We start from the raw sequence: 17,747 nt of genomic DNA, 5'->3' as shown, positions 1-17,747 counted from the left end.
CTCAACATAGAATTTGCCTAGCTTTCTATCAGATATCATATATATAATTTCTATCAGTTTCTATCACTTTTTTATCAGGTATGACGTCCCATATGAATAATAGCAAATTATTTTATCTGTCATTCAATATATTTAAATATGTATATGCTTTAATCAAAAAGAAATTTGAAAGCTGCCAAGCTACTGGTTTTCAACAGAAGAAATGTCTCAATAAGAACATAATACAGTAACACAGAAATATTTTATGTTCTTTGTAGTCGTGTGACTTTTATTGTTCATTCCATTAGGGCCAGTATTCTTAACTATATTGAGTAACGCCCTACTCAGAAAACAGTTCAGTTGCAAAAGATTTATGAGAGACTAGTCTAGTGATAGTGGCTGATGTATTTTGGTATATCTGTTTGAGTACTCTACAGTGCCATCTGGTAGTTCCTTCATTTTTCTTCTCCCTTCATATTTAATTTATTTATCATTGTTTCTATTTAAAAGTAATTTGAGAAAAATATTTTTCATTAGCCCTTAATATTTAAATCTGAATTTCTTGCCTATAAAGGTTACTGAAAACATAGAAATGACTTTCTAGCATTTATCATTTGCATGTAATCATAGTTAAAACAATTTATTCTCATCATTTTTCCATAGCTTAAGATTTCTGTTTGAGTCTTGATAATTGCAAAACTTGTGGCAGCATAGTTTGCTGAAGAAATGTCTCTGGAAAGCGCCAATTCATTTCTCACAGATGTCTATAATACCCTGGGTGTAAATTAGAAAAAGTCCTTAATCTAATATCTTTCATGGTTTGTGCTCTTGAATATTAAACAAAGATTTGTCTAAGTCTCAAAAATATAGATAATGGGAGAAATTATCTAATTTAAGTTCATTCTTACTACTAGGTGGAGGGAATAAGAGGAACAAAACACAATTTCTGAGAAACAATGTAAAGACATGTTATACGCTGGGAAGCAGTGTATAAATATAAAACATATTATCCACAGTGAATCATACTTGAAATTATTAGCTGATCTGGAGATAACATATTCTAATAATAATTTACATTTTCATTTGATAGCACAGGTATTACTCACGGACAGGTAAGGTCTGAAAGATCTCGATTTTGCTATACTCTCCTTGCCCTTTTCCATTTACAGCAGCTACTTTGATTTCATATGTCGTATTTGGTTCCAAATTGCTGAGAACAACCATTGCTAAAGGAAAGGGAAGAAAAAATATGGGAACAAAATTTGATGAAGCAATAAATTTTAAAAAAAGTCAACAAAGTTAATAATTTCTTTGCTTCACTTGCAACTTAGAGTCCCATTTTCTAATAGTCCCATGGTTCCAAACTTAGCTTTGTTGTTGAGTGCTAATAGCCGTTTTTTCTTCATCTGCATAAAACCATTGTTGTGACCGAGCAATTTATGCTTCTGAAGAAATTTAATGTCAGTGTTACAGAAGCCATAGGCAACAATTAAGGACCTTGATGGGGATTGATATTTTATGTCCAGATTGTGAGCACAGGAGACATGAATCTGGCAAAAAATTATGGAAGTTTCCTTTCTCCTAGCTGGCAATGGGCATCTGATGCACATTCAAGCCACCTTCATACAGTTCATAACTTGCCATTTCTCCCTCATGGAAAGCAGTATCAAGCGTCCTCAGTCTACACTCCTAGATACATCTACGTGCACATTAGTGGTAAATTACTGGTGCTATGCTCTGCCAGTTCAACCATGTATTAAAGACCTAAAATGACAGGTGGCTGTGATGATGAAAGGAAGAGTTCTGAGTTATCTACTAAGGACCTGAAAGTGATTTAGGCATGTTGGTACATATTTAAGAAAAGGTGTATGGAAATGCATATTAAGTTATAACAAAAAAAAAGTGATTTGGGAAGCGGACGGGTTTGAACTTAGGACATGCTTTCACAAATCAAGACTGAATCCCTGGCAGCAATCTTTCACACAGCCTGAATCTATTCCTAGGATTCTACCTGGAGATGCTATCAGAAGCAGAAAACAGGGGGGAAAACTTCCCAAAAAGAATATTGTACAGCACTGAGAATATTGTTGCTGCAACATACAGCAACAAGTCTAGAAACAAAATCCACGAAAGGGATGTTGGATTCCAGGATCTTTTATGGGAATGCGGTATTATATATTACCATAGTACTGTATATTACTAATATCAGTGTTGAATATGCACCTGGAAGCTTCGATCCATACAGAGTTCTTGGATCATTACCCTGCCTTTACAAGACAGCTTCCTTTTATTGTCTCTACAGCAATTGCCTGCTTGCTGTTTGCCAGCTCTGTGATGAGCTCTCCAGATGTCAGATTCGTACTGGGGAATGGACATAAATTGGATGGACTTTACTTGAAGCACATCAGTATTTGTCTTGCCCAGAAAAGCAGGGGCTGTATTATCTTACAAAAGGATATAGAACTGTAATGTCTCAAGAAAGAGCCAGTAGTCTCTTTCTCAGTTTCTAGGGAGCTTAGTTTTTTTCATTATGGAGAAGTATTTTAATAGTTGCTTTAGGCTTGCTTTTCAAGTCTATATTTAATGAAAGTATAATTATTTCTGTCAGTACTCTCTTATTCTTTTGAGTCCCGATTTATTAGAATTTCTATTTCTTTAGTTTCTGCAGCAGACAGACAGAGGTCCCATTACATGTGGAGCTAAAGGGATTTAATGAATTTTGGAAAAACAGTAACTTTTACATTTCACACTCTATTATGAGCACTTTGCTTGAATTTGCCATTGAAACATGGTAACTGCTTCCTTGTAAACAAAACAGTGGAATTGTATGTCTTCCAGCACATTTTAGCTTTTTAATTTTCATGAGATTTAAAAATATCAAACTATAAAGTATAACCATGTCATGAAAAAATAAAGTACCATCATGAGAATAAGAACAGAATTGGGAGAATAGAAGGATTATGACATATCACATTCAGTTATGGTAAGATGAAATTTAAAACCTAAACCAAGCAGTAGCAGTGTTTGACTTGCCTTTCAGCCATGCTTACTTTCCAAGGCTGTATAATTTAACTGAAAATAAACCTTAGGGCATAATAAAATTAGTGTTACTGTAAAAGTTTTAAAAATTGAAACAACATAAAAGCATGACTATGAGTCTACACTTAATAAAATGTGAATGCGTTAACTACGTAAAACCTAAGGATCCGATTCTATAAACTCTTGAGTGACTCCTGGGGCCTATCTAAAAGAATAAAATTACTTATATATGCAGTACTTAAAGAATCAGTGTCTACTTTAGAATCCCCTGCACAGCACTATGTGTCTAGATGCAATGACTCTTACAAATACATTTATGGAATTAATCCAACTAAATCTGATGGCATAATATGTCCTCAAAAACTGGAACCACTTGGTATCAGTGATGGTATGATGTGGATATATTTCATACATAGGAAAAAAAAAAATATAACTATGTCCTCCTGGAAAAAAAAGGAAAGAACCATTATTGATCAGAACACTTTAAATACTCCAGTTGTAAAAGAATATTTAGAATAATTAAGTAAGATTAAGGAACTATCCCACAGCATGTAACAAAAGTGCAGAGCTTAAAAGTAATCTAAGAGTAGTGAAAGCTTTCACTGCTTGCTAAGTGTTTTACATTTTTGAAATATGTTGAGAATGGAAGAAAATACTTAATATAGTTGGGTTTTTTTTAAGATCTATATTTGTCATTTAAGTATAAAATCAGGTTATTCATCTTTCCATATACAAACAAAACTCTTCTTACAGGAGTCCATAGCTCACAGCTGTGGTCACAATGGTATTTTGATTACAGTTTTCAAAGATCACTGAAGTAATTAACTGTAAAATTTCAAATAATATTCTGAAAGAAACATAGGAGTTTCAGTATATGAATGTGAAAAAATTGGTCCACTGCATACTGTATGTGTGAATTATGCCATTGGCATATTCTTTGGAAAATATCAAGTTCCAAATATACTGAAAGTGAAATTCCTTTATTTCTTTCAGAATATGATCTGAAATTTTCAGTGTTTTTCTACCTGTCTTATCTACCTGCTTCTGGTTTTATATTGTCTTTCTAATCATAGTATCTGCATGATTTATCTGACATATTCAATTTTGTAGTCTAATTGATTTTGCTGGGATTATTCACATAGTGACTGATTACATTGAGGAGTAGACTTCGAAGAACTATTCCGAAGAGAAAAAAACCAGAAGATTCTCTTGTGAACTCTGCAGGTATTGCTGGGCTCAATTAACATGATGAACAACATCTCAGACCTTAGTGTTTTCCACTTACAAGAAGACAGACAGGGCGGCCGCAAGTTACATGGTACCCTTGGAGGAGATCATGACACAAGAAGTTACCAGTTATTTTGGTTTTGTTTCAATATACTGCATAGAGAGGTTTTTTGACAGGGTATTGAAAAAACTTTTTTTTTTTTTTAATTTTGTAGACCAGAATTTAAAAAGAAACACAGCAACCAAGAAGTACTAAACCTTACTGAATAGAAAAACCCAATTCAACCCATTCTGTGGCAAGAATCCTAAAGTTTAAGCAACATTAAAAATAAAGTCCTTATTTTTTATTATACAGATTCTTCTAATTTGCAAGGAAATCTAAAAAATTAAAGGATGAACACAGTACAGAAAAAAAAAAAACCCACAAAAAAATTATATTAGATAGATTAGATGATAGACAAAAATCCAGAACTCCATACTATTTTAAATACAGAATGTAAGCATTTCAGCTAGAAAAGCTTACTTTATTATTGTAGAATTTGAACTGCTATCAAGATAGCATGGACTTCTGGAGGGCGGACTTTGGCCTGTTCAGGACACTGGTTGAGAGAGTCCCTTGCGAGACAGTCCTGAAGGGCAAAGGGGTCCAGGAAGGCTGGACGATCTTCAAGAAGGAAGTCTTAAAGGCGCAGGAGCAGGCCGTCCCCATATACCATAAGAAGAATGGGCGGGGAAGACGACCGGCCTGGCTGAACGGGGAGATCTTGCTGGGACTCAGGAAAAAAAGGAGAGTTTACCGCTTGTGGAAGAAGGGGCAGGCGACTCAAGAAGAGTACAGGGATCTCGTTAGGTCGTGCAGAGAGGAAATGAGAAAGGCAAAAGCCCAGCTAGAACGCAATCTGGCCGCTGTCGTTAGAGACAACAAAAAATGTTTTTACAAATATATTAATGACAAGAAGAGAGCCAAGGAGAATCTCCATCCTTTATTGGATGCGGGGGGCAACATTGTCACTGAGGATGAGGAAAAGGCTGAGGTACTCAATGCCTTCTTTGCCTCAGTCTCTAACAGGCAGACCAGTTATCCTCAGGGTACTCGGCCCCCTGAGCTGGAAGACAGGGACGACGAGCAAGATAAACCCCCCATAATCCAAGAGGAAGCAGTCAATGACCTGCTATGCCACCTGGATGCTCACAAGTCTGTGGGGCCGGATGGGATCCACCCGAGAGTGCTGAGGGAGCTGGCGGAGGTGCTCGCCAAGCTGCTCTCCATCATTTATCGGCAGTCCTGGTTAACGGGAAAGGTCCCGGACGACGGGAGGCTTGCCAATGTGACGCCCATCTACAAGAAGGGCCGGAAGGAGGATCCGGGGAACTACAGGCCTGTCAGCCTGGCCTCAGTGTCGGGGAAGATTATGGAGCAGTTCATCTTGAGGGCGCTCACAAGGCATGTGCGGGACAACCAGGGGATCAGGCCCAGCCAGCACGGATTCATGAGAGGCAGGTCCTGCTTGACCAACCTGATCTCCTTCTATGACCAGGTGACCCGCCTAGTGGATGAGGGAAAGGCTGCGGATGTGGTCTACCTTGACTTCAGTAAGGCTTTTGACACCGTCTCCCACAGCATTCTCCTAGAGAAGCTGGCGGCTCACGGCTTAGACAGGTGGACTCTGCACTGGGTAAAAAACTGGCTGGACGGCCGGGCCCAGAGAGTTGTGGTGAATGGAGTTCAATCCAGTTGGCGGCCGGTCACGAGCGGTGTTCCCCAGGGCTCAGTTTTGGGGCTGGTCTTGTTCAATATCTTTACCAATGATCTGGATGAGGGGATTGAGTGCACCCTCAGGAATTTTGCAGACGACACCAGGTTGGGCGGGAGTGTTGATCTGCTCGAGGGTAGGAAGGTTCTACAGAGGGACCTGGACAGGCTGGATCGATGGGCCGAGGCCAACTGTATGAGGTTCAACAAGGCCAAGTGCTGGGTCCTGCACTTCAGCCACAACAACCCCATGCAGCGCTACAGGCTTGGGGAAGAGTGGCTGGAAAGCTGCCTGTCGGAAAAGGACCCGGGGGTGATGGTTGACAGCCGGCTGAACATGAGCCGGCAGTGTGCCCAGGCGGCCAAGAAGGCCAATGGCATCCTGGCCTGTATCAGAAATAGTGTGGCCAGCAGGACCAGGGAAGTGATGGTGCCCCTGTACTCGGCACTGGTGAGGCCGCACCTCGAACACTGTGTTCAGTTTTGGGCCCCTCACTACAAGAAGGACGTCGAGGTGCTGGAGTGTGTCCAAAGAAGAGCAACAAAGCTGGTGAAGGCTCTAGAGCACAAGTCTTACGAGGAGTGGCTGAGGGAACTGGGGTTGTTTAGCCTGGAGAAAAGGAGGCTCAGGGGAGACCTTATGGCTCTCTACAACTGCCTGAAAGGAGGTTGTAGCAAGGTGGGTGTCAGTCAGTTTTCCCAAGTAACAAGCAATAGGACAAGAGGAAATGGCCTCAAGTTGCACCAGGGGAAGTTTAGATTGGACATGAGGAAAAATTTCTTTACTGAAAGAGTGGTTAAACATTGGAAGAGGCTGCCCAGGGAAGTGGTTGAGTCCCCATCCCTGGAGGTATTTAAAAGACGAGTAGATGAGGCGCTTAGGGACATGGTTTAGTGGGCATGGTGGTGTTGGGTTGACGGTTGGACTCGATGATCTTAGAGGTCTTTTCCAACCTTAATGATCCCAAACTCTAAATTCTAAGATGAACCATTGGAAAACAACATCTGACACAAGATTTGCTGTGAAATAAATTGTACCATAAATCCGAGTCAATCAAAACAAAAATTCCCAGCTGATTTTCTGGTCCAGGGGTAGATTGTTTATATTACCTTATTACAGTAGAATGAGAGGGGAAATGTCTGGCATATTAAATTGTCTTTTCACCAAAGGAAATCTACCTCAGAAAAAGACAGTGATATATTACATAAACCATCACCAAAGCAAGGAAGGTTAGGGGAACTAATAGTACAGTTACACTACATTAATCCCAAAGTAGATCTTATATGAGGTTAATTAACAGAAATATCACATCGGTACATAGTTCTCATTGGAGAGCTACCTGTTGCATAGAACAATGTTCTTCCAGTTCCAAATTCAAGCCCTTGAGGATGTCATATCTAACTAAAGTAGGATATAAATTTATTATGAAACAAAGTAGCTGAGATATATCATTGCTGAAATATCATAATCACTCATATATATTTCAGATAGTGGCAGCAGTGTGAAATTTCTGTCAAAGAAACATACAAATTTTAGGATTTTTTTTTTTTTCCTATTTCTTTCCCTCTGGTCTGAATCTCTATTACTATGCAGACTGAATGCAGATCAAATACAGTGCAGGTTAGTAAGTGGAGTGTTTTGACTTAGCAGCATTTTGCTGCACCTTTTACTCATTACTTCACTACTCTCAAGGAAAAACTGAGTCCCCTGAAAGTACTTGAATCTCTTTCAGAGAAAAAAATAAATAGCATTTTTATGAAGCTTAAACACGTTTCTCTCTGTGATGATGACTCACGTTCTTTTAAGGACAGAAGAAAAAGACACGGCAAGAGAGCAGTGAGGAACCTATGGTAGTAAGACATGTGAGGAGAATGGTGAGGAACCTACAGTAGTATAGCATTAAGGTTCTGTACAAATGTCTCAGACTTTTGCAGATGTCACACAATCTGAGGAACTTCTCCCAAAACCTCTGTCTGCCTGGGATGAGCATCACAGTTTTGTTTAATCTATGTGTTAACACAATAGGATGAAGACTATAAAAACTCCTTTTCTAGCTGAGCTTCACAGAGTTAGCTCACAGAAGTGTTGACAAAATGAAGTTAGAAATTCCTACGAGGGAGAAATACAATAAAAAAAATAAAAAAGGATTTTGCTATACAATAGGCAAAATGTTTATTCATATGCAGAAACAGTCACACTGTCTCAGTTCCATCTGTCTGCCTTGCCCAAATAACAATTAATTTCATAAATACTGATTCAAACATCTGGCTATAATGTCAGAATTCAACTAACATAAATAAATTAACTTTAATAATGAAAATATTTCAAGTTGCACATTATATGAAAAAAATAACAGTAGTGAATCCTACTGCCAGTGAAATCATTGGCATAACTTCCATTAATATAAATGGAGAGAGGTTCAAGCCTTAAGTCATTTCTTAAAATGTATACTCAGAAACAAATGTAACCATTTTGCAAATCAGAGAGAATGGCTCTGTCAAAAATTTCCATCATTCTTTGCACTATAATGTATAATTACTGCATTATTTTGGAAAAAAAGTTGTAGTGGCTTAATTAACTGTGAATATAAACAATTACCTGTGACTAAAGATATATAGTGTGGTAGATCAGGTATAATTAATATAATGTTCACTAACATGAATAATTTCCTTATAAAATATTTTTCAGTAGTGGATCTAAAAACTGCACTTGGCAAAAATTGCTTTAATATTTTGTGTACAGGCCCCAAAACACAATTACCCTGTTAAGCTCCTTTTCTCCATATATTTAATTTTTATTTTTATTGGGTAGGATTCTGAGATGTCAGTATACAAATTGAACCAGAAGTAGCATCAGCACCCTACAGTCATCCAGGGGATTATCTTTGATACTTATTTTTATTGAAATAAAACTAATAAGAAAAGATTAAGTAATCTATGGGACAATTATAATTATAAAATGTACAGTACTACAAATTAATGAAAATAAAGCAAGCAAAACTGTAATCCAAAGCCCTAGAAAAGAGCAAATTTGTGGATTGACAACATAGTTTATAATATATTGAATCAGCATGAACACAGAAGATGGGTTTTGTCGTTTAACATAATTAGGATGTAACAATGAATAGGTTTTCTTTAGAAGCTTGTTTTCTAGCTTATTTATATAAAAAGCAACCTTCATTCAACCTGTGTTTAATCTAAATCACAGCATAGCACACAGTTTAAAAAAAAAAAAAAAAAATCCTAGGAGAAACATTCCTGGAACAAAAGTAATTTACTGAGATGGATCGTTGTATCAGTAAACTGTTCTCATAACCTTATTCAGATCAGAAACATACTTGCATGAACTGCTTATCAAATAATTCACTTACAGAAACTAGTGTTAAGAAAAATGAAAAATTATTGTTTGTAATATTTTTAGGCTATAGGCTTACAAAAGATATTTGTACTCCCATTGATAAAAAGCCCATATTATCGTCATATCTTCTTTAAAGTTTTGTGTTATATCTATTTGACAGTAATACAGAATATTTAATGAACAAATTCTGCTACTTGTACTGATTAGCCTTTTATCCCTTCAACAATCCTGTGCAACTACGATCTAGCTTTGGTAGATTTTGGTTCTTATCACCAATAAAATGGAATTTATTTTTCAAACACATTCTAATTTAAAATTAAACAAAACCATGCTAATTTTACTTTTATCCTATAGCTGTCTAAAATGCTTTGTACTTCTCCATTACTTTCAGTGTAGGGCAAAATCCTTTAGGATTACTATCAAAATAGTTCTTGTAAATTTGAAGTAGTTCCTTCAGGTATCTGTAGTTCAGTTGTTTGCTAATTAAAGTTTTCTTAGCTGCTATTTTCTCTAGTTCACTGAAGTTGCAGATGACTTGGATAATAGTATGCCATAGCCTAACCCAAAGGACAGGAATGTATACAGCCAATTCTCCTGGCTTACAGTACTCCAGTACAGTGTGAATCCAGAGTGTTTTCTCGTTGCATTCTATCCCTTGCAATTTCAGCTTCCTGTATAATAAATCTCTTTCTGTTATTTAGTTATTCAGTTATTCAGTTAAGTCTGCCTACCATAATGAAGCTCTATTCTTCCTGTTCTCATATTTGGTCTTTCTTTTCCTGGAAAAGGTTTGAAGATATTTCCACATCCTTAGTCTGATGTACGTGCAAGGTGGGATAGGTCAGGAGAAGAGATTCTTATTAAAAATTGTATTATTTTTAATGCTAATGTTTTTTGTGCACTTTTAGCAAAAGCAAACTTTCCATAGTTAAAAATTGCCAAAATTTCTAGGAGAACACGTGAGGTATCACTATTTATTCCAAATTGCTATTCTTCCTTTCCATACAGAAATCTTCTAACAGTATAAAATGAGAATTTTTAAATACATAATGAGAATATATAGAAGTATGTAATAGATATATTGACTATCCATAAAATAATACCTTTTTTGTCCTAACTTTCCTGATTTTTTCGTATTATCAGCTTTAAAACTGATGTAGGCAAATTTTCCTTTCTCTTTAATTACTTTAGTTTTGTTATATTCTTCTATAACCCAATACTTTGCTCCACAAGTCAGCTTCCCTTTCTTCAGGTTTGACACAACACCATTTTTATTCAATTGTTTCTGTATTGTTCTTTTATAGATATCTTATGTGGCTATTTTGATTACATTCTATTTAACTGTAATGTACACAAACACATTAGATGTTGGTTTAGAAGAAGGCAAATGGAGGGGAAGAAATAGGAAAGGGAGGAGAGAGAAGGGAACAGAAGGGGAAAAGGAGAGGAGAAAGAAAGAATGGACAATTAAAAACTTACGAGGTACCACCATATTTAAAGTCTGGGAGAGAGACTGCTTGAAACGGTAGATAGTCCCTGTAAGAAGATCTTGTTAAGCAAAACAAAGGCATACTTAATAAACCGATTATTTACACAATTCAATAGGCTAAAATGGAAATACATTCTGAGCTTTAAAACCACACAAATTAAATGCATTTCAAAAACAAATGCTCTTTGAATAACCTAACCTTTAAAATGTCAGGTATCCTCCAAGTACTCATTAGCCCTTCATTCTATTTATTAAACAAACAATTATTTTAGAACCAGCTTTTAAGAAATACTTTTTTCAAATTTTTTTGTGCATAAGATTGTGGGTGTTCTGAAGTGTTGAAATTTATTTGGTGATAAATTATACAAGTTCCATTAATGGCTAATCTTTTGTTATCCTAAAATTTAGAAGCATCAACTTAAGTCAATCAAAATTATGGAAATTAATCTCCTGGAGACTGGTGAACTTCAGCTCAGACCTTAGAAGAACTGATCACACTCTTGTAGTTTAGAACACACAAGCCCAAATCCCAGTTCTCTAATTCAACTGAAGGTAAAATAGCTGCAGAAGCAGATACTGCAGAGTCTCATCTGGCTGACCCTATTCATTGATGGTCACCCATGCAGGCACCAAGAAGATGCCCAATAGAAACCTCGATTAGATCAAAGACAACTGTAGGTCTTTGGGGCAAGGGTGAAAGGGTCTTTCTAGTCAGGCTGAAAGGCTCGTGTAGGAACAGATGCATGCAGCAGGCCAACGCATCCAGACAAGGCTCCATAGCTCACTGCCACCAGCATGGCAGACTGCCTACCTGGGCTAAATTTGGAGCCAGCAGATTGAGGGAAATTTATTGTCACACTCTAGTTAGGGCTGGTACGGCCAAACCTGGGATTGTGTGTCCAGGAACAAAAAGAAACAAGACAGGGTCCAAGCAGAGGAGCCTAGGACACATGAACAATACATAGCTGCCGAGGCTTGTTTAGTCTGATGAAGAGAATGCCAAGGGGTGATTGAACAGTCACCTACCATCCCTTCACAGTGGAGACAGAAACAACGGTGTGAAACTCTTCTCAACAGTGGCAAATAGCATAACAGGGGCAACAGTCACAAGCTGCAGCTTGGCACGTTCAGAACAGATATTAAAAAAAACTTATACACTGGGAGAGAAATGAAGCACTGAAACAGGTTACACCAAGACAAGAGGGTTAAGAAGATCCATCCTTGGGGGTTAAGACTGAGTTAGACCTGGAGCAGCACCAGTCCTGCTTCAAGCAGGAGGTTGGACCAGATATACTCCAGATGTTCCTTGCAACCAATCTTTCCATGATTCTATAAATTAAAGGGGAATACTACCTTGGTTCTTGGAATCCCATTTTCTCCTCTGCTATAAAATTATTGTGCGTTCTTAATGCAAGGATTTTAAAGTCTACTGCTTGAAGAAACAGCCAGCCACTTGAAAAGGGCTACACTTAAAACATTTTATAAAATAATAAAATAATACAGTAAAATCAATGGGGATTTGGACTGCTACCAGATATTCCCCCAATCATGCAAAAAGAAGGTGTTGTTCAAAATGCTAACATATGACTAATATTCTCAGTGTAGCAGCATGAGGATTCATTGTTAAATATTTATGTGACTATAATTGCTGCAATTTTAATAGTACAAATTACACTGCTAAATATAAAGTCTGATGAAGTTAAACCTTTCCATAATTTTTTTTTCTGTAGACATTAATTTTAAAATTCTCCTATAACAAAAATTTCCAGGCCACTGAATACACCTGAACTTCTATTGGAAATATGAACACATAAAGACAATATAATTAAGTCTTCTAAGTAATACTTTATTGGGTGAATATACTATACTACATTACGTAGTAAACCAATCACTGTGTTAATCTCATTGCAGAAGGGCAATTAAGGCCCTTATTAAGATCATTTATGCTGTTTCATTTATCCCTTTTTTTTTCTCTTTTTGAACATCCGTCAAAGCTAAAAACAATGCTTACTGGGAGATGACTGTGCTGGTTTTGGCTGGGATAGAGTTAATTTTCTTCATAGTAACTAGTATGGGGCTGTGTTTTGGATTTGTGCTGGAAACAGTGTTGATAACACAGGGATGTTTTAGCTATTGCTGAGCAGGGCTTACACAGAGTCAAGGCCTTTTCTGCTTCTCACACCACCCCACCAGCGAGTAGGCTGGGGGTGCACAAGAAGCTGGGAGGGGACACAGCTGGGACAGCTGACCCCAACTGACCAAAGGGATATTCCACACCATATGACGTCATGCTCAGCAATAAAAGCTGGGGGAAGAAGAAGGAAGGGGGGGGACGTCCAGAGTTATGCGGTGTCTGTCTTCCCAAGTCACCGTTACGCGTGATGGAGCCCTGCTTTCCTGGAGATGGCTGAACACCTGCCTGCCCATGGGAAGTAGCGAAGGAATTCCTTGTTTTGCTTTGCTTGTGTGCGCAGCTTTTGCTTTACCTATTAAACTGTCTTGATCTCTGCCCACGAGTTTTCTCACTTTTACCCTTCTGATTTTCTCCCCCATCCCACCGGGGGGGAGTAAGTGAGCGGCTGTGTGGTGCTTAGTTGCTGGCTGGGGTTAAACCACAACAATGACCCAGAAAATAAAACAGGGTCTTCTCAGGGGAACAGGGATTTCATTTATTAGACTAAAAGAACGTGCTGGTGGTTAGATTTTAGCTAATGCCACTGTGTATTCCCTGTCTTGTATCAAGGTCTGGAATCTACGCCGGATTATTGAAGGAGGGAGTATATTTTATGGGGGGAGGCTGGGCGCTAGCTATGAGTGCATACCTTCCTTTCTTCTATGCTTGCTACAGTTTCACCACTTTCTCTCATTCTTCAATTGTATAAATCAACCTGGGTCCTATCCCAGCCTACCTCATATATGCCAGAATCTAGAATCTCTTACACTCCCTTGTAGGGCAGAAAGAATTACTTTTATTTCAGTTTTTTCCTGCCCATTTTTCTGCTGTTCCTATAATGGAGATCCTGTTGTGAGCTAATATCCCATTTGAAATTTGCAACACAAAGCTGGAGTTGAAAAGGGTCTCCTACATTCAGAACTCCACCCGTGAGTTCTTTGTTACTGAGAGATCTTGAGAAAGAGGCGACATAGGCCTCACTTGAATTCATAGCAGAAAATCCTTTCATATTCTAAGTGCAAAGTCCAGAGTAGTTTCCGTGGTGCATCTGGAATATGTTAGGTCGAATGCCTATACGCTGGCTAATGGTGTAGCAAGTCCACATAGTTTTGAGGACCATATTACTGTTTGAGAAAGGCAGCTATGGGAGACCTTGGTATACGTTCTTGTAATATGTTGACATTTGGTGTGTCTGTGAGCCCTCCCATTAGAGTCAAGGCTGACTCCACACTTCTGCGTCACCATAGTCACTGGCAAACGGGGCTGGCCAATCTGAGGGCAGACCTGTGCCCAGGTGCACAGCTTTAGCTGGAGCTGGTCTCCGCTTGACTGACTTCACAGAGTGAGCTCAGATCTTTTTTCAAAAGGCTGAACAGGCAAGTTTCTTTCAGTGTGATACAACTGCCATTTGAAGCTGGTAAGGCTGGGTAAGCTCCTGATGACTGCTTTTCATAGAACAGGGTATAACTCAGATCTAAATTAACAACTTATCCTAAACTAATAACTGATTACTGGTCCAAAGATCTTCTCTTTTTATCACAAAAAAAAAAGCAAAACAACTTCACAGAAAATGCCTTCCAAGTCTAAGAAAATGACAGCAGTTTACTTGTAACACCTGCACCTTCTTCCTATTGTCAGCCAAGTTCTGCAGAGCTACAAAGATCTTTTTGTTCCTTTGAGACTTTGCAACAGATTTAAGATGTTTCATGTAATTCACTAGAACAGAATAGAATAGTTTTCTTACGTTTCATGCAATTCACTAGTTTTCTTATGGTGTTACAAAACTGCACTGTGTTAGAGATACAAATAAGAGATGGCCTTTCTTAACCAGATGGACCCAAAATACCTAAGAAAATTATTTACTCTTTACTCATTACTACAAATATACCCGTACTCTTTCAAAGCTCCAAGACAGATGTCAAGAATTCAGGAATTCTTAATGCTAAGCCAAAGGAATATCTGCAGAGCACAAAGGAATGAAAATTTCTAATACTGTGCTCAGACAAGTAGAGGGTTTTTTAATAGGTAAATTAATATATGTTAGCAAGCCTTGCATCTCAGTTGAGACTGCTATTAAAAATTCCAACGCTTTTCAATTTTATTATAATTCTGCGTACTAATAGTAATAAACAGAACAACATATATCAAATCTACACATCTTTGCTCGGTTTTACCTATGTACAGAGAATTATGTACTGTAACATACCACTGAATTCATTATTAGAAATGGAATGTATGATTTTCTCTTTTCTAAACAACTTATTTTACTTGCTCAATTTCATGTTCCAAACAAGCTACTTAGTCTGAATGCCAACAAAAGTGTCTCCTATGCGCTTCTCTTGAATGGTACATTATCACTGACCAGATTTTTTAAACTGGAAGCTCTCGTTAATACTAATTGTCCCATTATCGAGGTACGTTGCTGAGGTCTTAGGAGCTACCTAGGAAGCAGGTTATAACACAGGAATTTTGCCTTTCATTCCTCTAACCCATGCAATTTTCAACTCTGGAGGATGCAAAGTGTGAGAAAAAGAGACTCTACTTGCTCTGTTACCAAATGCAGGAGCTGGCAAAAAGCTAACCATCACCATTTGAGGTAAGAATAAACCAGCTCCTGGTGACTGCTATCATCAGAGGTCATCCTCTCAGTGACAAGCAAAGGGACTAAAATGTGATCTCAAATGTGTCTTTTATTAGATTCACTACTGTGAAAAAGCAAAGACCTCAAGGCTGATGTGAACGATGATTTCAACAACAGTTCTTTTGCTTCTTACATGCAAAGATGATTTTAATTCATAACTTTTTCTTCCTTACCCCATCCTACTCCCGCATGCTATACTTTATTTCTTGCCAATGGAGAAAGAAAAGAGTAGAGAGAAAAAAAGTGATAAAAAGGAGATTCATTTAACGATACCATGAAATGTAATACAGATAGGGCTATGTTATCTCTCTGTTGCTCACTGCTGTATGTGGCAGAAGAAAAACTCCATTCATAACTACTCTGTCATTTAATGACCTTGCAAATACCTAAAGAATACTCTGTCCTCCAGGAACACTTTTCTGTTTTATATTACAAAATGCAGCAGAAGTTTATATACACATAAATATTCCATAAATGTACTTTACCTTTTTGTAAGCAAGATTGGCAATGTGAAATAAATGCAGATGAATACAATATAGATTTGAAAGGCAAAATTTGCAGTTGCAGTTGCACCATGCATTTCATTTATCAGTTATTCAATATTGCATTGCATCACTCTTTACTTAACAAGATTTACCCTTACAAGCCAGATCAGTAAGACCTTGAAATCAGATCAGCATGTTCACTGCAAATTTACTTGACAGTGTGCCTGAAAAGGTCTAAATAGGGAGTAGCCAAGAGTTATCACAACAGAGAAAGACCAGGTGAAATATATTTGGAATAACTGATTCTCCATTTAATTGCTTATTAAAATATTTACTACATACTTCTTGCAATCAAAGTATCTTGCATTTGTTCTTACAGATTTTCAAGTCTGTGTCTTAAAAAAAAACCCACACGAACATAAATCATGTTTTGCAATGAGCTTTGACTGTTTGACTAAATGCAATTGCAAACACAGAATTGCAAGCTATTGAAGAGAAGGGTAACCTTAGATATTGGCAGTTGTTATAGCTGCATAACACTCAGTTGCTTTTAGTTATGAACTATGCTGTGACGTAAATTGTCTGGGTTTTCTTCTCTTCTCATGACATTTTATTCACCTTTGAATATGAAAAGTACATTTCATTCTCCTGATGATTCAGGTCTGTATAAAAACCCAAAATATTTAAACCTAGCTTTCCCTTTACACTTCTCCTCACTTTCTAGTCTCTCTAATTCATCCATGTCATTTAGTTTAAGACATTTATTTACAATCCAACCTTTCCATCCACACGAGACTTCTACAGCAAAGACTAAGCTGGATGGAGGCCAAGAATAGTATAGAGACAGAATTAGAGGGCTCAATAACATTCTTACATGCAGGTATACACACAAATTAATTTGGATAAAAAGTAGTCTTTTTCCTACCACTTAATAGTAATCTATATTGGCTGTAAATTGCCTCCATTCTTTCATTTTTTTCTTTTTTTAATTGTATGACATGTTGCAAATTGTATCATGCCATTTTATCCCAAGAATTTAGATTTATTAAAATTAAGGGCTTTTTATGTGTTATTTGTACTGCATCTTACATCATTATAGCTTAATAACATATATATATGCAGCTCCTGCATTCTTATAATTTCAAAGCTGGTTTAAGTCGAGAAAATTATTTTTGTATCAAGCTAAATATCCAGTTTCTTTTGAAAAAGAAATCCCATGAGTTTAGGCTTAGCAATAGTATCATAAGTGTATTAACTGATATCAGGAATGTTCTACGAAGCATTTTTTTTACAATGTTATCAATTATTGCCTATTGACAATAGACAATTTCTTAAATTAAACCACTAATTTAAGTAAATTTGACAATGTGACATTTTAAGATTCTCCATATTGTGCATCAATTGCTGTGGTACTAGTTGGGTATAAAGTGACAACAAATTTTTTTAGTTTGGTTTTACAGGTTTTTCTATCCATGTTTTCACTGGTCTTAAACTGCCTGCTTAACAGTCTGCTAAATGGAGAACAAGATTCTAAAGCTGAATTCACAACCCAGAAATGTTTTCTGAATTACTTATGGCCTTACTTAACAAGTACAAAAATCTC

General features: G+C 37.3%; 1 protein-coding gene across 1 annotated transcript in view; it reads right to left on the bottom strand.

The window, feature by feature from the left end:
* The window catches only part of NCAM2 (neural cell adhesion molecule 2), a 330,359-nt gene that overhangs the window by 49,706 nt on the left and 262,906 nt on the right, over positions 1 to 17,747 (bottom strand). The window contains exon 13 of the mRNA XM_076352315.1: positions 1,086 to 1,205. Within this exon, the coding sequence (XP_076208430.1) occupies positions 1,086 to 1,205 (120 nt within the window). The remainder of the gene's footprint in view (positions 1 to 1,085; positions 1,206 to 17,747) is intronic.

This window comes from Aptenodytes patagonicus, chromosome 1 (genome assembly GCF_965638725.1).
Source record: "Aptenodytes patagonicus chromosome 1, bAptPat1.pri.cur, whole genome shotgun sequence".
Classification (NCBI taxonomy): domain Eukaryota; kingdom Metazoa; phylum Chordata; class Aves; order Sphenisciformes; family Spheniscidae; genus Aptenodytes; species Aptenodytes patagonicus.
This window is presented reverse-complemented; position numbering and strand designations above follow the sequence as displayed.